General features: G+C 59.9%; 1 protein-coding gene and 1 long non-coding RNA gene across 3 annotated transcripts in view; both read right to left on the reverse strand.

Moving 5' to 3' along the window:
• The window catches only part of DCTN1 (dynactin subunit 1), a 70061-nt gene that overhangs the window by 21018 nt on the left and 27296 nt on the right, over positions 1-21747 (reverse strand). For both annotated transcript variants that reach the window (XM_050710257.1, XM_050710258.1), the window contains exon 5: positions 1008-1196. In XM_050710257.1, coding sequence (XP_050566214.1) covers positions 1008-1196 — 189 coding nt within the window. The remainder of the gene's footprint in view (positions 1-1007; positions 1197-21747) is intronic.
• LOC118260589 (uncharacterized) lies at positions 5159-8904 on the reverse strand. Its single transcript, XR_004782253.1, has 2 exons — positions 8724-8904; positions 5159-8082 (listed from the first exon to the last, which is right to left on the reverse strand). It is a non-coding gene; the product is annotated as an uncharacterized LOC118260589 (long non-coding RNA).

Raw genomic sequence — 21747 nt, forward strand, 5'->3', positions numbered from 1 at the left:
TGGCAGGAGCCCCGGCTGAAAGCAGCCCCGTGACCGAAGCTGAAGAGTCACAAAGCTGGGTGACATTAAGGAATGGGCTTTGAAAAAATTCCACACGTCAAACAGTGCAGGAAGACCAGACTTCTCTGCTGCTTTCTCAACCCTGCACATGCCGCTGTCATCAGCGCTACCACGCAAATAGTTTTTGCAGACTTTCCATAAACCTGGTACCACAACCCTCCGGGCCAGGCAGGGCTCACGGGAACGGCAACATCCTTCCTTCCTTCCCACCCGCTGGTGACTCTTCCAGCCGTTTCCTTGACACACAACCTCAGAGCAGGCTCTCTGTCCTCTCACGCTATTAATTCCTCACCCTTGTGCCCTAAATCTTTCACGAGCTCTCATTTTAACTAATTAATACAAAGCAGGACGGAAGTAATGAAAAGCTATTTTAAAGAACAAAAATAGAATGACTACGCAGATATAATTATTAGAAAGACCCAAGCTAGAGAAAGATGGGTCCTCCCTAGGGGTCTGTGCACCTGAAGGCAGCAGTGACCCAGGGCACACCTCCTGCTGGCCTGCCCACTGCGGGTTGCTGATGCCAGTGGGAGGACAGGGGCCGCGTCGCAGCCCTGTGCAGGACACATCAGGGGCACCCCCCGCACCGCCGAGTCGCAGCCTCAGCCCCTCGGCACGTTTCCTGGGGTTGGTCTGACACCACGTGTGTCCCACGGGGACCGGGGAGGGAGAACGCACCAGGAGCCGAGCGAGGCCACGGCACCCTTTGTTTCTCCAGCGCCTTCCCGGGTCTGGGCCATCAGCCTCTGCATCCGGCCCCCACCAAGCTGGGCCCGCTGCCCCCACAGCCCCGGCTGCCTGCGGGACGAAGCCTGGCAGGCCCCCATGGGGCGGGCAAACGAGCCCTGCACAGGGACCACCGCCGGTCCATTTCCCTCCTACGAGTGCCGGGGGTGTTTTCTCTGCTCCTCTCCCCCACACCGACCGCAGCCGGCGCCGCGCCTTACCTTGGTGGGCGAGGGAACCATCGGTGCCACCGGCGAGGTGAGGGAAGGAGACGGGATGACAGGGGCCACCAGCGGCGTCTGAGCGGGCGTGCTGGGCTCGCTGCTGCTCATCTCCCCGCCAGAGGCAGAGGCCGAGCCCGAGGGCCCGGCCGTGCCGCTGGATGCTGCGGAACTGGTGGTCCGGGTGGGCTGCAAAACAACGCGGGCAGAGGAGAGCATCAGAGGAGAGTGTCTCGGGGGAGAGGGGGTTTCCACGGCCAGTCTGCCTCCCTGCGCTCACACCTCGCTGCAGTCCTGCCTTCCTTTCACCACGGTGTTGGTCCATTGCCACCACCGTCCTTGAGACCCACATTTCCAGCACAGAGGAAACCCAGAATAAAACTTCAGAGGTGCTTTAGGCTCTCGCACTCCTTTGGTACTTACTGGCTGCAATACGAACGGAGCGGGAGTTCGGGCAGCACAGTCCCACCCAGGCAGGGGGGATGCCCTGGAAGAGGGCTGAGGTCGGGCACAGCTCGCCCAGATGGCAGAAGGGGCTCAGCAGAGCACGGTGACAGGGGGACAGTGACGGCAAAGTGCCTCTGGCTACGCTGAGCACATCCATGACCTGGTTTTACCGAGACCTGCACTGTGCTGAGGACGAACAGCACTCTGGAGATTTCCCAGCAATAAATTCTGTGGGTTTTATGCTACAGAGTCTGACTTGAGCAAAATTCATAGATAATCAGTTGCTGAAGGGAGGGTAAAAGTTTATTATGCCACTACCATAGCTAAAAAACAAACAAAACCACAGATTTTTGTCTGCGCACACAAACCCTGCTACAGGTCGGACGCAGCAGTCCCTCTCCTCCCTCCTGTAGTAACAGGGACAATAAGAGGTTGCCTTACAAACTATTCCCTTGCGCTACCACATCTGCCCTGCTGCTGCAGTCAGACTGAGCGTCGTGTTCCTCACGCTAAGCCCAGCCGCAGGCACTGCCTTCGCCCATCAGGCGAGCGTGCAGACCGGGTCAGCAAAGGGACTGAGGGGGGTCCTCAGCACTGTCTGCAGACGGGACACGTGCCCGGGGCTTTTGGGGTTCCAGCTGCAGAGGATGAGACAGCAAAACCCGAAAGCGCACAGAGCCGGGGGCCGGGCAGCTCTCGCCGCTCTGCGCCCTGTGCAGAGGGCTGCGGACACCGGGCTGCGGACACCGGGCTGCCGCGGGAAGGGGCTCGCGCTGCGCCCAGCTCGGGCACGGGGATGCCGCCGACAGCGCCATGGGGACACTGCAGCAGGCTCCCAAACCTGCGTCCTCTGCTTGCAACTGGGCTGTGGGCACAAAGCAACGGATCCTAGGGCAACAGGCGGACAAAATGAAGAGTACCAAGGGTTCATCGGAGCCCAGGGGAAACCAAAGGAACCTGAAAGCAGCGCAGCAGAGCCGGTTCACCAGCACTTACGGAGCTGCTAACCGCAGGCTGGAAGGCTGGCAGCGAGGCTGGCTGCATAACCCAGGATCGGGGTTCACCTGATCGGCCCCTCATGTGCTGCACTGCTGAAGCACTCATCTCCATGGCACCTAACACCATGTAAATTAATTTCCTGACTGTTTTACTCCTCAGTCTTGGCTTTTTGGTGCACTGCAGTCTCACAAGGCACACAGCTCACCCAGGCTGGCAAGGGACGGGCACTGAGACAGGCACGGCACGGGCAGCACTGCTCCTGCCTGCTAAAGCAGCACTAGGAACAGGGCAATCACCTGCCCTGCTGCAGCCGGGTCTTCTGCAGACTCTTCGCTCATTTTGGCCAAGCCTGGCCCAGCTGCAGTTGATAAACGCCCCACGGACAGGCAGGCTCAGCCTTCCCTCCTGAGCACAGCCCCCAGGAGCAGACCCTGTGCTGCCAAGCCACTCGTGGGATCTCCAAGAAACGTGACGCTCAGAACAAGGAAGTTCTCGTTCCTGCTGCTCTGGGGATTACAAACACTTCACAGAGCGAGCTGTAAGCTTCTGCGGGCAGGGAGAAGCATTGCCCGGGGACACACCTGGTGCGGCTTAGTGGTGCAGAGCCCGCTGACAGCCTGGTGGCTGGGGCCCGGCAAGGTCCTGGGGATGCGCTTGCTGCCAGGAGGACCACAGGGCAGCGTGCCCTGGCACCCCTAGAGCCCCGAGCAGTTACTGCACAACCCCCACCAGTGGTTCCCACTGAAACCAGTGGCCCAGGACGAGACCTGCCTGCTGACCCCATCTGTTGCGGATGCGGCTGTGAGCCCGACCAGAACAGGGTGCGATGCTCGGGAGGGGCCCTGAGTGCTGTGGGGTGCCCGCTGGTCAGCATGGGCAGCAGCTCTGATCTCAACAGGCATGCACGGATGGCTTCATCTACCTTCCTGCCCGGTGCGGGTGTAGGATCACAGGAGTGGGAGAAAGTCACGCAGGACATCCGCTCCCTGCTCCTCCCCAGCACAGGCAGCACAACATCACTGGAGGGGGGCAGTGGCACAGGATCAGCTGAGAGCTCTCCTGGACTTGCCTGGTAAAGGGCAAGCTCCCAGGTGGGACTGCAAGCTGGCCTGAAATCCACAGCAGCACACCAAAGCTGCTTACCTTGAGCTCACTTCTCTGCCTCGCTGTAATCGTGTCGCACAGGCCCGCAGCAAAACCCCTGCCCTGTCTCAGGCACGTGGGGTTTTACACTTTTAGATGCTTTAGAGGAAATTTTAACCTACAGGTTTTAACCTTGCAGACTGCTCATATACTGCTGTCACTTTTTTTTTTTTTTTCACCCATGAGGTCCTACCTCAGGTGGGGCTCTGGTCCTACAGTGCCCAAATGCCCGTTAATTGGGCATTTTTTTCAAGGGACAGCCAGACACCTGGCAGCTGGGATCCCGGCTGCACTGGGACACAGTGGATCAGCTGCTGCCCTGCTTTGTGTTTCTTGTATACGTCAGTGAAAATGAAGCCCTCCCTGCAGAGTACCCTACACAGAAGAGATAAAATTGCTTATCGTTGACAAACCATAACTTGGCTATTGAAGAGCTCTTTGAGGTTTTATCTCCCTTGTTTGTTCTCATCCAATCATGTGCTGTGCTCCTTTGCAGGTCCTACTTGCTGGGGCAGACCTCGAAACGTGAGTGATTCTCTGTGCTGGAATCAGTGCAGTCCTAGAAGCTAGCTCTTACCTCTCTCCTCCCGCTGATAAACTCAAGATGCTGCAAAGTCTCCCGCATGAGCTAGCAACAGTCAGTGAGAAGCAAGTAACGACATTAACGGGGACACCAAGCAGCGTGCTCTGCCAGCCAGGCTTGGCATTAGTTCGCTGCCTTTAAGCTCCGCTCTGTTAGATGAGCTCTGGCTAAGAGCACCAAGTTTCTCAATACACGGTTTGCACCAGAAGGCTGTCCCCAGTGACTCTAGAGGAGCACAGTCTTGTCAGCTCCTTCAGGTTCTGCACAAAGGACAACAGCGAACGCACTTTGGGGTCAACACTCAACGAGTTCATAGTTTAGAAAACCAGGGGTGCTCAACGCCCCCGGACCGCAGCTGCTGGTTCTCACCTTGGGCCGCCGGGCGGTGGTCTGGAGGGCAACAGGAGAAGGCAGAGGAGGAGAAACATTCACACAGGGAAAGACAGGAGCAGAGAGACAGACCGCAGCAGCACAGCAGCAGATGCAGCAGAGAACAGGTAAAGGAAACAAAAGACATCACTGCAATTAGTGTGCGTGGCATCAGGTGTTGGTGCTCATTAACCCACGCTCCCAGCACAGCCCCAGGTGAAACCCTGCAAGCAGAGCCCCCAAGGAGACAGAGCCCGGCAGCAGCCCAGCCTCCCGCTCAGGTTTTCTGGCCCAGACCGCCCGGAATTCGCCGTGCCCCAGCCCAACTTCTCCCCCTGTAACATCGGTGCGGGACCACAGGGCTGGCTACAGCCCAAAACCCACGGATCCACGCAGCAGCCAGCCCCAGGACTCCAGCAGGCGCCCTGGGGGCAGAGGCTCCGTTTTCTTCCGAAAAGAGCTTCGGCTTTGCAGGCAAAACCTGGGCTGCCCGGGGTCAGCCTGGAAACGCGGCCACGTTCCTGCAGCACTGCTCAGGGCTCGCCAGCGTTCTGCTGCCAAAAAGGGGGTTTCGCTCAACACACCGTCTTTCCTAGAGAGGTCACAAAACTGTGAGATTGACTTTTTTATTACAAGAAACATAGAAAAAACAATTTCCTCCCTCCCACCCTTTGTTTCTGAAGGCCCTAGAGCATCGCCAAACCAGCTGCCCACAGAGATGCCAGAGCCCCCGGGCTCTGCTGCTCTTTAGTTGTAAGATTTGTAGGCGTAACATCTCGTGAAGCTTCTTCTCAAACACTACGTGTTGTCGTCTCATTTCTGGAAACAAATACACCTGTAAGCTTCAAGGCAGGACCCCCTGCCCCCAACACACACGCTGTCTGGGACACAACACGGCAGCAGAACAGCCGTCACCTGCGCAGTGATCTCACGCCGCGCGGCTCGGCACGCCCTGCAGGGCAGTCACACGTCGGCACGGACTGTCCCGTTAACAAACGCTGCGCCGTGACCGCTGCAGCAGCGGCCGGCAGCGCTCTTCCACCAGCCCGCAGTGGGGAGAGCTGGACGGCGCCGCACGCGGCGGGACGCTGAAGCCACCAAAACCGGGCACCTGCACCCTGCAGCAGCTCCGACGCCTGGACAGCAGCACTGGAGAGCGTTTGAAGCTTTCCGCGTGCTGCTTCACCTCTTATCTCTCTTGTGTCTCTCACCGTTACCTAACCCAGCGCGAGAAGTAACCAAGAGCAGAGAGCAGCAAGAAGCGCAGCCAGGCGCCAGGACGCGAGGCTGCAGACACGAACAAGGCGCTCGGCCCCTTCGCAAACGCTCGGGCGCTGCAGCCCAGCCCCGCACCGCGGCTCCTCCCGGCCCTCCCTCCAGCAGCACGGCCGCGCTGACCAGTGCTCCGCTGATGCTCAGGAGCAACGCTCAGCCTTCCATGGAGGGCCTGGAAAAGCCAGCCAGGAGATCTTGCTTTTCTTTTCTTTTTGTATATAGACTAGAACTGGACAGATTGCCGCTTCAAAATAGCTAATCAACAATTGGATTGCTCAGGCGAAACCCTACTCCGCTCGATTCCAGTTTTCTAAAAGGCTGCACTCAACAGCAGGCCCACGTCAGCACAGAGGGGAAGATGCACATCTCCCAGATCTGCCAATTTGCAAAGCTATCTGGGAAAACGTAACAAAAACAGCAAAAGCTTAAGACTCTCTGATAAACACCACGCTGACTTTGGAGCAGTAGCCCAAGCTTTTCCAGAGTAGGACTTCTGCGGAAAGCCCTGCTAACTGAAGGTTACGTGGCGTGACGCTAGAAATCCACACGGAGATCTGAAAGCCCCCCCCAGGACCCTGCAGCACCAGCAGGAACGCCACACAAGCGACCGCTGATCCCGCTCGCATCGCTCAGCCCTCGCCTGGCGGCTCCAGGTCCACGGGGGCGGGCAGAAGCAGAGCACCTTCCCCACTGCAAAGCGAATATTGAAGAACGGCAGAGACCTCCTGGTGATGGCCTTTAAAAGCCCGCCACGTTAAACGACAGAGAGCAATCCTGGTCTCATGCCTCCTCTCCCAGCACGGCCTAGCGTAACACGGAAGGTTGTTTTGGCTCCAGACCACGCAATGCCATGCCGCTATCAAGAGCCGAAGCGTCAGATCTGCGATGCACCGGGCGAATGCCCCTTGCTGAGGGGAGGTCAGAGAGGTCTGCTGCTCGGGAGGGCGGCCAGGCTCCCGCTGCGGCGCCTGTCCCCGCCACCTGCCTGTCCGCAGCACGCCCCGCTCCTCCGAACCAGCGCTGCGAAGGCAGAAGTGCTCCCTGCCTGGAGGGGTCCGAAGGCGCTGGGGAGCCCCTGGGGCTGAGTGCGAAGGCCACCTGGAATAAAGGCAAGACCCTCGCGCCTCCTCAGGGAGCAGCTGGGGTTAGCTTTCAGGCAGCAATTCACCATCTGTGGTCTCCAAAGCACTTGTAAGCAGCTTGCAGAGCGATGCCCGGGCTGGGATGCTGGCTCCTCCTTCCCAGCCATTACGATCAGTTAGGTTCCAGCTCTCACTGCCCGCTCGCCACGCAGCAAAGAGCATCCAAGAGCAAGGGAGGCAGCACGACACCCCCGACAGAGCACTTCCCACCGCGGGACCATCGAGGAAGCCCTGCTCGGGAGCGGGTCTCAGGCCCTTGAGCTTCTGCCAGGCTCCAGAACTGGCTCCCCACACCGTCGCTTAATGCGGATACTTTGTGACCTCCCGGATGCCAGGATGCTCTGCACCGGCCCATCGTGGCTATTAATATTTTATTTGGTGGTTCTGAACTCTGCTGCATAATGTTGCTGCATAAACACTCGATGATGCTATTACACACCCTTCGCTCCCTGGGCAGCCCCACACTCAGGAGCAAGAGCAGCACCCGGGGCTCGAGGCAGACTCACTCGTATCCAAACCCCGCATCCAGCCCGGCGAAACTCCCGGCTACCTCCAACTGCCCACGGCAGCAGCCGGCGTCACCCACGCGTGATGTGAGGCTGCGGATGGCAGGTCCCGGGGTGCTGCCCAGTCGGTTCCACTCGGAGCACGAGAGTCACAGCCCAGAGCCAGCCAAGAGCACCGAGTGCCGGCACCATCCCGAGCGTGCCGCAGCTTTGCCCTCCGGACGAGCACGCCTGTGTTATCTCCTCGCACCGGGCAGGGCCTGTACCGCCTCGCCGAGGTCTTCTGCTGGACACGGCTCACAGGGTTCAGGCGCAGCGGAGCAGAGCTCTCCCCGCACCACAGGCCCTGCCACAGAGATCTCCCGCGTTGTCCCTGGGAGGCTTCTGGCAGTGGGCGGCCGAGGTCAGCGTGCAGCTCCTGCTGCATGGAAGCACTGCCCTTCCCAGCGATCGCCCGGCGATGGAGGAGCCGAGCCTCTTCCAGGGAGCGCTGGGCCAGAGCCCACCTGTTGGCGTCGCCCCCATCACCGCCCGTGCAGCGTGACACCGGCGAGCTCCATCCCGGCTGCTTTCCCAGGGGTCCCAACGCGCGCGGTGCTGCTGGGGGCATTCTGCAGGGGATTTCAGCACATTTAAACAAGCGGCAACGCCTCGCGCACGAACCTTCCTGCAGCATTCGCACGAGGCAAAGCAGCGAGAGGAAAACCGAGACCAAACCAAGCCGAGACCTTCCAAAGCTGGTGGAGGGGCCGGGGGCCGGCCGGGCCTCTGCTGAGCGGGGCTGAGCCCTGCCGCGGGGGCACCCAGAGCCTCTGCGGGACCCTGCGCCGGGAAGCGGACGGAGCGGGAGCTTTACGGTAACCCGGCTCCGGGAGGGACCGGGCTCTGCCGGGGGAGCGCCGGCCCCCGGCTGTACGGCGGTGAGACCGCAGCGCCCGGCCGGTGCGGCGCGGCCCTCCCGCTGCCGCCGCGCTCGCTCCGTGGCTGCCGGCGCTGCCGGGGGCCGGTCCCGCGGGCACGCAGCGGGGCCCGGAGCGAGCTCCCGGCGCGGCGGGGCCGGTCGGGCCGCCACCGGCACGCGGCTGGCGGCAGCTGCCCGGCGGCACCGGGGGGGGGGGGGGGGGGGGGTGAGGCCGTGAGCCCGGTGCCGCCGCCTCGCCCCGCGCCCCCCCGCCCGCAGCGGGCCCCGGACCCGGACCCGACGCCGAGCGGTACCGGGGGAGGGCGGGGGGAGGCACGACAGCGGCTGTACCTTCCGTGCGGCCGGGGCCTGCCTCATCATTGCGGAACGGGCAGGCGGAGCGGGAGAAGGGGGAGAAGAGCGGACAGGAGAGGAGAGGGGAGAGAGGAGACGAGAGAGGGAGCGGGGACGGAGCGCGGCTGCCCGGAGCTGCCGGCGGCGCCCGCCCGGCGGTGCCTGCAAATGGCCGCGCCGCGCGCCCCGCCCCGCCCCCGCCCCCTGACGTCATCGCCGCCGCCACCGGGCCCCGCCCCCGACCGGGAGCTGCGGGCGGGGCCCCCCGCGCCCCCCCCACCCCGCGCCCCCCGGCACCGCCAGGGCGGGGGCGCCCCCGCTGCTCCGGGCTCCTCCCGGCGACCGGCCCGGCCCGCAGCCCCCAGCCCCTCCCGGCCCTGCCCCGTGCAGCCCCCGGCGGCTGTTTCCCGTGCCGCCACCGCCAGCAGCCCGCACCGGGGCCCCCCCGGTCCCCCCCCCCCCCCCGCACAGCCTTTGCTCCCCGTGTGCCGACCCGAGCTGTGACCGGGACAGCGGCCGGGCCGCGGTGCCCTGCGCGCCCCCGGGTCGGGCCGGGTCAGGGCGCTGAGCGCGGCCCCGCGCACGGACACCGGGCCCTCAGGAGGCCGCCGGAGCCCCCCAGCACCGCGGGCACCCCGCACCGGGCCGTTACCGCCCCGCAGGCCGAGGAGGGGACGCTGGGGGCTACGGGCGGCCCCGAGGCGCCCGAGGCCTTGACCGGGGCAGGGCAGCGGAGCGCTGCGGGCAGGCACGGAGAGGTGCCGCCGCCTTAAGCGGCCCTTCGGGACCCCCTCGGTTCGCGGAACCGAGCGCAGGCCTCAGCCCCGCTTCCTCCCGCAGGACCGGACCCCGGCTGCAGGCACCCGGCCCCCCTGCCCAGCAGCCCCGCGCTCGCCCCGTTCTGCTCAGCGGGGCCCCAAGCCACGCCGCGCTTCACAGCGCCTCAGCTCTCAGGCGAGAGGCCAGCACGCAGCAGCGTTTATCCGTGCGGGACCTCCTGCCCTGCCGGGCTCACCCGTGAAACCGCGTGCCCCTGGTTGACGACACGCTGAAAACTCTCACGGAGCTTTTGCTGAAAGCTTCTTCAATATTTATCAGTAAAGCAGCACATCCAAACTCTAGGGCAGCGCCTTCCAGCATCCACCCTTCTGGGGTCCTGCAGCGTCACAGCAAGTGGGCTGCAGCTGTGCTGCAGGAATACACATTGGTGTAGACTGAAAGTCTACAAAAACGTCAGGCCCTTGTTGCACAAAAGGCAACCTTGCAGCTACCATCTATTAGCCCAAAATAGCTCGGGCACCGCTGCTCCGTGACGCTCCGCAGACCAACAACGGAGGCTTGCAGCGGCACGGCACACGGCGCGGCCAGAAGCTGAATCATGCCCTGCTCTGCCCCTCTCCTCTTCCATCTGCCTCGGCCCAGTCCTCGGGGTACCTTAAAAGCACTCAGCGCGCCGCGTTCAGGTTACACGCTGCGATCAATAGTCTACAAGGGACAGTCTGGATTTCATTACAGCAAGGCTGGAGACGAGCCGCGCACCAGCACCCTCCGATCCCCGCAGAGCCCCTGGGGCTGACGCGAGGGATGGCGCAGGCTGCCCCTGCTGCAGCTCACCTGCAGCAAGAAGGGGACAACTTCCCGCACGGGAACTGCTAACCCGAGGCCAGATTCCATCTCATTTTGTTCTTCTCCCTTACGGGGCAACGCTGTCCAAGGCCTCAAAGGAGAACGCAAGGTGCAAGGCTTCGGTTAACGACCGCAGCGCAGAAACCCAGCACCTCCGTGCTGGGGGTGGGCAGCAGCTCCCCCGGCGCTGGGGGTGCAGGTCTCGGCCTTTAGCTCCTCTAAAGCCTTCCACATCCTGGGTTTTGGTTGGTTGGTTGGTTTTTTGCTGGTTGGTTTGGTTTTGTTTCTGAAACCAGAGAAATCCTCCCAGAGACTTAATTATCACTTAAGTGGCCAATCGAACAGCACGTGGCTTCAGTGCAGAACTCAGAACACGGATGCGGCTCGTGAGATTCTCCCGCAGGATGCAGGATTATGCCACTGGATTAAGTTACAGAGCAAGCGTGGATATCCCATAAAGATATCACATGAAGAGTGAGAAAGGTAATTAACGCAGGAAACAAGGCCTGTCATTTTGTCGTGATGCTCCAAACGCCTCCTCGTCCAGCAGCTATGATCACTGCTGTCTTCAACAGCGCATCCGCTCCCAACCTAGGACCTGGAAGTCAGACCCTCTGCAACTCCTGGTCCCAGGAGCCAAGCTGCCCACATTTCACAGCCCAGACCTTCTGTAACACTCGTGGTTGTTGTGTCCTTCTGCCAGAGCAGCCCTGGGTCCTTGAGCTCGCTGCCGAGCACACCAGGACATCAGCCTGCACGCTGGGAGGAGCTGGGCAGGGTGAGGGTCCTTCCGTCTCAGCTGCTGCGGAGCTTCCTGAGGGAGCAGGCAGCTACCCTGGCAGCTCGGGGACAAGCACTTGCAAGCTGTGGTCCGTATGCGAGTTACTTCTCCTTCCCCATCGCTTCATCTCCCCCGAGCACAGGTGGGCTTTCACCAGCCCCTGGGCAGTTGAGCTGCAACTCCTCGGTAAGGTAAGTAGCATCAACGATTCTGGGGCATCTGGCCAGTCTGGAAGCGCCCTCCTTGGCATTTCCCCCTCAGGCAGCGTCTCTCCTGCACCGGGGAGGATCACAGGCTCGGGGCTGGGCTCCGTCCTCAGCAGGTGGGGGTCTCCAAGCAGTGCTGAGGATGAAGCAGGTCGCTAGCCTCCCGTCCCCTCCTGCTGCAGAAGCCGGCAGTCCGACAGCCGCCCAGCTCGCCCACCGCGCTGCGGCTCTCCTGCCCAGCCACTGCTCTGCCAGCCGTCAGGCTCTCCTGGGAGAACCAACCCCACACGCAGACGAGCTTCCCCTCCACCAGGAGCAGGGACAAACAACCCTCCTACAGCTTTAGCTGCACAGCAAAAATGTGCAAGTTTTGCAAAACGCGCTAGGGTGCAAGAAGTACGCGACAACTGCATTCCACAAGCACTGCAGAAGGGACTTCGTAAAAAGGAGCCCTGGCCACTATGCGTGGCTGCCTCAACCGCTGAGAATTCCTAAAGTAGGGAAAAAAATCTTAAGACAGCCACAGAAGATAAACACTGAGGGAAGACTGGCCCCTGCAGCACAGAGCCACCCCAGCTATGAAGTGCTGACCTCTAGTACCTCCTGTGTGTGACGGGCCAAGAAAACGATAGTCCTCAAGAAAACGCCTCCAATCCCATGGCTATTTGTTAAAGCAAGTGAGACAGCGTTCCCATGAGCCGAGAGATGGCTGAACACTCGGCCCAAGGAAGAGCCCAAAGGAAGCACAAGCTCCCAAGAGCTGATGCACTGGGACAAAACAGCGGATTTCACGTTAACCGAGAGAAGCAGCTTCAGGAGCCCAGGCCACCGCCGTGAAGGAGGATGAGACCACAGCACTTCGCACCCGGTCTCCGCAGGCACAGGCACAGGCAGCAGCCACCTGCACACCTTCAGCAAGAGCCAAGAAGTCTCTGCCTGCACCTAATGACAGGCGACCAAAGGCACCCGGCAGGGTCGAGGGGAGCGCAGTTGTGCCCGAGGGGCCGAAGCCCCCCCGGGTGCCGGGGGAGAGGGGCCGGGAGCTGCAGCCCGGTGGGATCTGCCTGTCTGCACGGGCAGGCAGGACACGGCTCCTGTCCACAAAGCTCTCTACGGGCAGACTTACATTTATCCGGACAGTTAACGTACCACGTTAGCCTAGTTTCTGCAGTAATATCTTTCACATGAGCCTGGATTAAAATTACGTCTTTTCAAGCAATTAATGATTTTCTGCTGTTCACAGGACAACGGCTGCCTGCGGCGAGTGCCCGCAAAGGGAACGGCTGCTGCAGGACTGGCCGGGCATCCCCGCAGGGTTGAGGTCGCTCCGTGCTTTCCACGCACACACATCCTGCTCCCGAGGGGCTGCGCGGGCTCTCCCGCCCGCCGCCTGCCTGCAGCAGCCCGAGCACCCCGCGCCTGCAGACACAGCCTGAGGTCAGAGCCCAGCCGGGCCTGTCCCTCCAACACTGTGCTCAGCAGTGAGGCTTTGGCCGCAGCCCGCACCAGAAAAACGAACGCCTGTGCCGGGAAGCAGTGACCTGGCAGCAGCTGCTAGATCTGTAAGGACACGGCCTTATGAAGGACGGTCACTCCTTCACCTCGTGCCTCAGCACCCACTTTTAGTGCTGGTCCAGCTGCAGGCCACTCTAAGTCCCAGCGGTGCCTTTCCATCTCCTGGGCCAAGCCGTTTTTCCTATAATGGATTACTGAGCATCCAAGGCAGTGACAGGCTCACGGATTTGTGGCACTGAAGTGCAGTGCATTGGTCTCAAGCCCTCTGCTCTTGCGCTGGCCGCAGTCACCCTCCTGGCTTGCACTTGGGTTTTCGCTCCCAGCTCCGTTCCCAGTTTGCAGCTGCCAGACCCGCTGCTGGGGACCGTGCCTGCGCCTGGCAAACTGTTGTGCAGGATGAGGGCTGCTGCGACTGCCTTGTGCAAGGACCTGCTCATCACCAGGTCTGATTCTGCTCCCCAGAGACTATTTGAGGACCTGCGTCAGCCTCCTGACCACGTCCACACTCTGCCAAGCTTCCCGATAACGAAGAACCTGGAGGCCCAGTTACATCCCCAACCCGCCAGTACAAGGCTGGCGCGCCTGCCCTGTCGCCAGCCACCTCCCTCCTCTTCAGTTTTGATGATGACTTCAGGGCCAACCAAAACCGAGCTTACTCTGGGTCAGCACAGTCAGCCCATTAGTCCACAAAGGGCTGAACTGATTTTCTTTAAAGGTCCCTTCCGGCCCAAACCATTCCATGAGCTGCCAAATCAGACAGTTCAGTGTCTGCAGAAACCATTCCCGGGGTAGGACACACCCAGTACCCAAGCCTCAGGGCCTTCAGGTCCCCTGTATCTGGCTACGACCCTCACGTGGAGCTCCTGCAGAGGGTAACAGGTAGCAAACAACGCGGACACCTTGCAGAGCCAGGGCCAGGCTCCCAGCAGCAGCCCCTCTGCCCAGCAGCGCTCCCACCGGGTGCAGGCAGCAGCTCGAGGCTTTCCAAACGGCAGTTCTCAAAGCACTAATAGCACATGTTCATGAAGAACTACAGAGTTTCACTAACTTGAGCGTGTCACAGTAAAATTTGCTTTGGATCAGGAGTTGATTTTATACAGAGATGGCTTTTAAGTTACGGGGAGGCACGAAGCAGCTGCTCGGGGGCAGCCCCTCGCCGGGTGCCCCAGGGGGACCAGACAGAGGCTCGCCTCCATTTCGCAGTCTCAACCAACTGTTTCTCTTCAGGCACAAGGCCCGCACACACATTAAGTGTTCTCAGACAAAAGCATCCTTCATTCATGGCGGTAAGCCCCTTGGTGAACAAAGTGCCATATATATTGCGAACGGAGTCACATGAAAGCTTACACAGATTTAACGTTCAGTTAAGAGAATTAAGGATATTACAGTAAGTGGGGGAAGGCAGGAGCTGCTCTAATGAACCAACCCCTGTCCTAATGCATATCCAGACTACACACATTTCTTCTCCATCCAGCACGGAGCTGGCCACACCTTCCTCTGCTGCCCTCGTAAGCAGGAGGAGGAGATAAGAAAACGCGACTTCACGACTCAAAAGAACGACGCTAGATGCCTCAGAGCTGCCCTTTAGAAACCATTCAGCAATACCCAAGAGAAGTTATTTATACGAGAGCCGTGCAGATTAACAGGGAGCTCCTAGCACCACCACAGATTACAGGATTGCTGAATCTTATCTCGGTTCTGGAGCCAGCCCAGCTCGTGCTAACTTCAGCTCCTTTCCGTGGTACGACCAGCTTGTGGCGCCAGACGCTGCTCAGCTCTGTGCGCTGGCCCTTCCTTTGCTAACAGCAAAATAACCGACCCTGCAAGCCCACAGGCCTCGCCGCACGTCCCCGTGAACGACCCCGGAGGCGCTGCCGCTGCCATCAGCCCGCTGGGCAGGAGCGGTGCTGGCAGTGCAGGCACCGGCGCCAGCTCCACCGAGACCCTTTTGTAGGACACGTTTCCAGCAGCTCAGATGTGAGGCACGCTTTATGAGGTAATCGGATTACTCTTTCCTTTAAAGGATTAATAGGGCTTGGGCTGGCCCCTCTTCTTTAAAAAGAAGCCATCTGGAAACGGAGCGCCCCGTGCCCTCTCCAGGCTGGCAGCGGCCATCTGCTGCCCCAGCGGAGATGTGACTGCGAACAGCAGGGGCCCGCGGCCTGACGCGGCGCTAAGCGTGGGGACAGGGGGCAGCGCAACGAGAGCAAGCACACAGCAGAGCAGGAGATGAAGCTCACTGCAGATCTGTTGTACTCGGCTCAAAACAAAACACTTAAAATCCAGCTCCAGCACGCCAAATACCACCTGGAATGATGAAGGGGACAGGAGTGCCACCGGCGTGGGAACAACACCAATCCAAAAAGCAGGCATCACGCTGGTACAGGATGGGTGAGCTGCGGCTAGACAGCACGATGGAAAATAGTTAGCAGCAGCAGCACCTGGCTGAGGCATACAGGGCACAGCACCGAGCGCGCTCCCACGCCAGAGAAGGGCTCGCTCCCATCCACGCCTGCAGCAGTCGCCACCAGCTGCCTGCCCGCGGGACCGGCCCCCTGCCGTCGACCAGCCGAGGACTTGCTCCCTGCTCCGCCTGACCCGGGACCTCCGTGCCCGGTGCTCTGCAGGGCCCAGACCCAGCAGTGCTGGGCACACCTTGTTTGAGCATTTCACCCGCGAGCTGCTGCCCATTGAGCCCAGAACGCGCGGGTGGCTCGTCCCGCTGCCAGCAGGGGCACAGCTCAGCCACCACTGCACAGCTGGCACCGCGGCGCTGGCCGTGACGGGGCCGGGCTGCAGAAAGCAGACGGACTGCACGTGACCAGGTAGGATGTACGACGGCCAGGACTCAGCTGGCAGAGAAGGCAGAAGCGTGTTGTGTTCAGACACTGCCGCCCTACCCCACTATCAGACGAGCGTGGCAGAGCCCGTGGCGTAAAGCCATGAAAGGAGGAACGCAGCAGCATCTTTGGGGCACCCCATCAGCAGCTGCGTTAGTGCCAAGCAGCCGAAGCGGCCTCCAGATTCCTGCTCGCAACCCCAGGGCAGCTGCAGCGGCAGGACCCCGGGCTGTGCTGGAACCCCCAGGGGCTTTCCCCAGGAGAGCGGCCGCGGTGCGCAGGAGCAAAGGGCAGAGCAGAGGCCCAGGGAAGGACACGCGGGGCGGGCAGCGCCCAGCTGTGCTCCCAGACACCGGCAGCTCGTGCACCCCCGAGTAAAACACGTTTCATGTGCACCTCGTATTCCTTAAGATTTATCTTCAGGGAGAGAATCTGCCCAGCCCTTCTGGGCAGCCCTAAGCGCCCTCATCACACCAGTGCCCCGAGCAAGAGTGCCCCAGCTCCATCACACCGCAGGACCCAGCGCTGCCGGTCGCTGGAAGGTGACCCAGCCATGACGCCTGGCATTTCGGCAAGAGGGGGAACAACACTGCTGACCTGACCGCATGCTCAGTGAAACGCCAGCTCGGGTAGCACCAAACTCATTTTGCTCTGAGAACGCTCCTACTGCTTCCAAAGCAGGCACCAGGGGACTCCTCCTGCCCAGCACAGCAGTGGTTTTGGCAGAGCAGCCCAGGCTGGGGCTGGCAATCCCTGCTGAGGATGCGGAGGGGACGCCTGGACCAGCCCCAGCAGCTTGAGCGAGGGATGCGTGGCTGCTGCCCATGAGAGGGGGGAGCTCCCCGGCGCCCTCGCAGCACCCCAGGGACAAGAATCCCCCCGACCGACACCGAAAGAGCAGCAAAACCAAGGCAAAGGGTACACACAGAGAGGGGGACAGTAGCTCGGAGGATAAGGACCATCTGGCACAACAAAGCAGCAAGCAGCAGCTTTTAATACGATTAAATCTATATTTAACATGCAAAGAGCTACCTTAATCTCATGAATAAGGATTTACCTGCTAATAACATTAGTTATTTTGTGATCGTACCAACTGGACCACAGTTTTCACACAGTTGTGCAATGTCAAGAGCTGCAGAGGAGGGGGTTGGAGAGCTGACAAGTTCATTAAAGGCTTTTTTAAAGGCTTTTGTCTGAAAAATTAAATTCTCAGGTGACATCTGAAAAAACATGGCACGGGTCTGTCCCTCTGCAGAAAGCTGCGACGTACCCGTCTGAGCCCACCTCCACACAACTCTAGTCAGGAAGAGCTCTCCGGACAGCTATTAGCATACAACCACTTTTAAAAGCAACACACAGCCAAAGCTCTGAGCAGATGGCAGCGCACGTACGACAACCCACAGTCAGCCCAACTGCCTGGAAAACCCAGTGAAAGGGGGGCCGGAAAATAAAGAAACAAAGCATTCCAAACGAGAGTCCTTCCCATCAACAGAGGCACGGAAAAGAGCTGGATACAAGTACAAGCTGCGTGCAAACCACCAAGGGTAAGAGGTAGCGGGACTGGACAAGGAGGACGGGTGCGTGCACGCCTGCCCAGCCCCGGACACGAGCAGAGGTTTTGGACAGAGGCTGTGGAAAGGGTCAGAGAGGGAGGCCACCTGGCAGCCGTCCCTCCCAGCCACCCCTCTGCGGCTCCTCCCTACGCCTCTGCGCTGCCCCTCATCCAAGGACCTTCCGAAGGAGGAGCAGCGCTGTTGTTTGGATCACCTCTGCACCCCAAAACCAGAATGGAAGCGGCTGGGAACTAAAGATCCACAGCAGAGACCGCTGACGGGCATCCTGCGCGCGGAGGACTAGCAGGTATGGTTTCACTGTCCCCTCGCTGCTGCTCACGCTGTGCTGGCCCAGGTCCCTGAGCGGCCAGCGCTGCTTTCCGCTCAGCAAGATTTCCTTGGCAAAAGAAAATATGCCCCAAGCAGCCCGTGGGAAATGGTCGCCCTCTGCCAAGGCCTACGTAGCTGTAGTTCATTTTGGCAATGAGGGATACCAAAGGCTTTTTGCTCTGGTTTGTACCACAAGCACACGGGGCGTGGGGTGTTCTTACCTGGAAGCAGCGCGGGAAGCCGCATCCCAAGGGGAAGGCAATACCACAGCTAAGCAAAACGGTGACTTGTCTGCAAGTCCCCAAAGCGTATTTCGGAGCAGCGCGGTACCTCTCCCAAACTCCCGTGGTTTGTTCTTTCACTACAACAGCTCCTCGCTTCACCAGTGCTCAGCTACACGTCAGAACCGCCCAGGGGTGCAGCATCACCCCGTGGTGTTTAGAAACCTGCTACATATTGACCACGAAATGGCCACACGATGGCCCTGTGATAACACACCAGGTTACCAAAATTAATCTGTAATGTTTTAAATGTTTCCACTGAACACGGTAAGCGCCAGGGAGCACAGCTCACGCTTCCCACAGCGCGTAAAGCACTTGGCATGCAGCTGGTACCTACAGCCCCCGTACGCAGGGGAACATACCCCACGTTAAAATGCCAGTTAGAGGAAAGAGAAGGCAGAAGAAAGCAAAAGCCAAGGTGAGCGTCAGCCGTCGTTCACATGGGAGCAGCAACGTGTGTGTTCACTTCACTGTCCGAGATTTAAAGTCAGTTGATGTAAAACCCACGCACGGACACGTCGGGAAGGATGCTGGGCACAGCCCACAAGTAACAGCGACTGGCACCACGTGCTGCCTTGAAAGCCCAGCTGCAATTAACTCATTAGCAGAAAGTTCTGACAACTGTGAGATTCTCATAACTGACAAGCAAAACACTTGTCTTCCAACCTCTGGGACTCCCTGGGGCGGTGACGGGGCAGAGATATGGTAATGTAAACTGTTTCCACCAAGCAGTGGTCCAGCTCAGAAGCAATCGCTTGCACTGCATTTACCTCGTATCCTCTGGGTAAGCTGGGGGCTGGGGAAGGGGAGCGCATGCAATGAGCCAACATGCAAGTGTACGATGGGGGGCACAGCAATGGGTGACGATGGACTGGGATGCACCGGAGGGCGTTTCATGCGGCCAGGAGACTGCAACATGCAGGCTAATTGGCAAAAAACGCACCACCTTTTTAGGTTTCACTCCACGCTGCATGAAGAGGAAACAAAAGGTTAGAAAGTTAGAGCTCACAGCATACAGACAGCAGTGATAAGAACGGTTTGCTCTCTGCTCAAATATCACAAATTTTATAGCCAGTTGTTCATGAAAGAGTACATTTCTCAATGAATTCACCAGGCTGCAAAAACACGTACCGTCAGAAAGGAAGGAAAATACATTCAGGCACATTTAAACAAATGTGCGGTGGCTTAACGGGGAAGTAGACACCGGGGCTTGTCTTCAGCCCCCTGATTTACTAGCTTCACTTCGCTGTCAGTGATCCAGCCTCCAAATCCCTCCAGCACAAAGTTTTTTTAAGTGCCAGGACACAAAGGAAGAAAAGTTAATTCACTTAATGGCAGCCATCAGCACTTGCAAAGAAGAATTCACACTGGGGACGGCCCACCCCAAACCCAGCTCCTGCGATGCCGCTCGCCTCCTGCTCTGGCCCACCTTGGATCAGCCCCTGCAGAGGGAAGGTGACGCTGTGCCCGGCTGCTTTCTTCTCATTTTTTGGGGGGTACATCTGCAGCTACTGAAGAGGAAGTAAAACCAGCAGCTACACCTCGGGACACGCTTACGACTTACAGTAATGCAACGCTTTGCTCTAAAGTACCGCTCGATCCCGGCAAGGCAAAGCCCCCCCTCGGTTGCTGCCCCACAGACAAGCTCCCCTGGCAGCAGGGCTCACGCAGCGTGCTGCCCAGGGCCGTGCTTCATCGGCGGCGTGCTGGGGAGCTGCTCCGGCTGCCCCGTCCCCACAGGTCGGGGCCCCCTCCGCGTGCTCCGTCCGAAACCCACAGCGCCACAGCTGCACAGTGCGGCTGGAACCGCTGCTCGGGCAGCGCTGCGAGCGCACGGCGCCGGGCTTTTCGTGTCACCAGGTTCTGATGTCACCGGGCTTTTGGATGCCACCGGGCTTTTGATATCACCAGGTTTGGATGTTGGATGTGCCGGAGCAAACCGGGAGAGGGGCACAGGCGTGGCAGGGGGAGCGCTGCGGTGGGAGCACAGCGGGGTCCCCAGCATCGCCCTCCCGCAGGCACCCAGCCTGCACCGACCCCTGCTGGCAGAGCCCCCGAGCCCGTGCTCTGCCCCGCTCCACTGCAGTGCTTTGCCGTGGCGAGCTGAGCTCCGAAGCGATGCCACAAGAGCAGGCGAACTGGGTTGGAACTCGGTGGATCTCCCCACCTTCTCACAAGTGCTAGAATTTATCTTTTTTTTTATTGCTTCTGTGTCCGTGGCACTGTGGGGGCTGCCCTGCAGCAAGGGCCAGCCTCATCTGCTAGGCACCCTTTGTGGCCAGCTCACAGCCCAGCAAAGCCCTCCCAGCCTTGTTTTTTTTTCTCCTGATACTGCTCACAGACTCACTCAGGTACCCAACGCCAGAGCCCAGACACCAAAGCGCTGCTCAAGGCACCAAAAGGCGATCTGAGCAAACTCAGCACGTTGCCGAGCTCGCCAGGGGGACGGGTCGGGGACAGGAGGCGCACACATCCCGCTGCCTGCCCTCGTGAGCGGAGCTGGGAGTGTGAACAAGAGAGGTGAGAACCCACCTGCGCCAGGAAGGGGCAGTGAAACACGAAGCACTCCTGTGCCTCTGGGACTGGCACCCAGTTTTGGTTCCCCTCACTACAAGACGGACATCGCGGTACAGGAGCACGTCCAAAGCAAGGCAACGAAGCCAGTGAAGGGTGGGAAGCACAAGTCTTAGAAGGAGCAGCTGAGGGAGCTGGGGTTGTTCAGCTTGGAGCAAAGGAGGCTCGGGGAGACCTCAGCGCCCTCTACCATTACCTTAAGGGAGGCTGTAGTGAGGTGGGGTCGGGCTCTTCTCCCAGGCACCAAGTGGTAAGACGAGGGGAAATGGCCTCAAGTTGTGCCAGGGGAGGTTTAGGTTGGGTATTAGGGGAAAGTTCTTCACTGAAAGGGTTGTGAAGCATTGGAACGGGCTGCCCAGGGAAGCGGCTGAGTCACCGTCCCTGGAGGTCTTCAAAAACCACGTAGACGTGGTGCGCAGGGACGCGGTTTAGTGGCGAACTGGGCAGCGTGAGGTTAAAGGTTGGACCAGACGATCTTTGGGGTCTTTTCCAACCCCCACGACTCTATGACAGGGCAGCCTGCAGGCGAGCTGCAGCAGTGCCCAAAGCCTCCCCCCGGCTCCTGCCAAAGGGCTGCCTTTGGGAACGCTGCGTGGGCAGGGAAATGGGGAGATCCTGGAGCATGTCCTGGTGCCAGGGGACACCACACGGTACCGCAGGAAGCATGCTTCTTGAGCAGCACACTCAGGGTGGAAAACACCCAAATTACTGCATGGTGAAGGTTTCACGCAGGAAACACCAGCTCTTCTTTAGCCAGAACCGTGGCAGTGGGCACCATTTCGCCAGCACACGCCCGGGTAAGGCAGAAGAGGCTGAGAGGACCCCAACCACAGCGCTCTCCCGCAGCCTCCGCGGGGTCTCGGGCGCCTGCGGGTCCCCGGGGGCAGGAGGCAGCCCTCGGCAGGAGGGGCAGGGGCAGCGCAGTGCGGGGAGCTCCATGTCTCCGGGGCATCATTTGGGTTACGCAGGGAGCCCACTGTGCCGGGACAGCATTTCAAAGGCAGCAGGACGTTACTTTGAACTCCAGCGTTTTTCCATACCAAAAAGCTCGACCGACTGCCCCACGGCACAGCAGCACCTGCAGCCCCGCACGGCACAGAGCTCCACCTACCAGAGCGCCCTGCCTCCAACGTGGCCAGCACCGAATTCAATTCTCTCTTACGCAGAAAAAACCAGATGCTTACAAACAGGGGGCACCACTAGGTATTTAATCGGGGGGTTCTAAACCTGGGAGCAACCCCTTTCAGTTCATCTCCTTTCCTGCAGCCTTCTTAGGCAGAACAATTGCAGAACAATTACTATTTTAGCATCCTGA

The sequence above is a fragment of the Cygnus atratus genome, chromosome 4 (assembly GCF_013377495.2).
Source record: "Cygnus atratus isolate AKBS03 ecotype Queensland, Australia chromosome 4, CAtr_DNAZoo_HiC_assembly, whole genome shotgun sequence".
Lineage (NCBI taxonomy): Eukaryota > Metazoa > Chordata > Aves > Anseriformes > Anatidae > Cygnus > Cygnus atratus.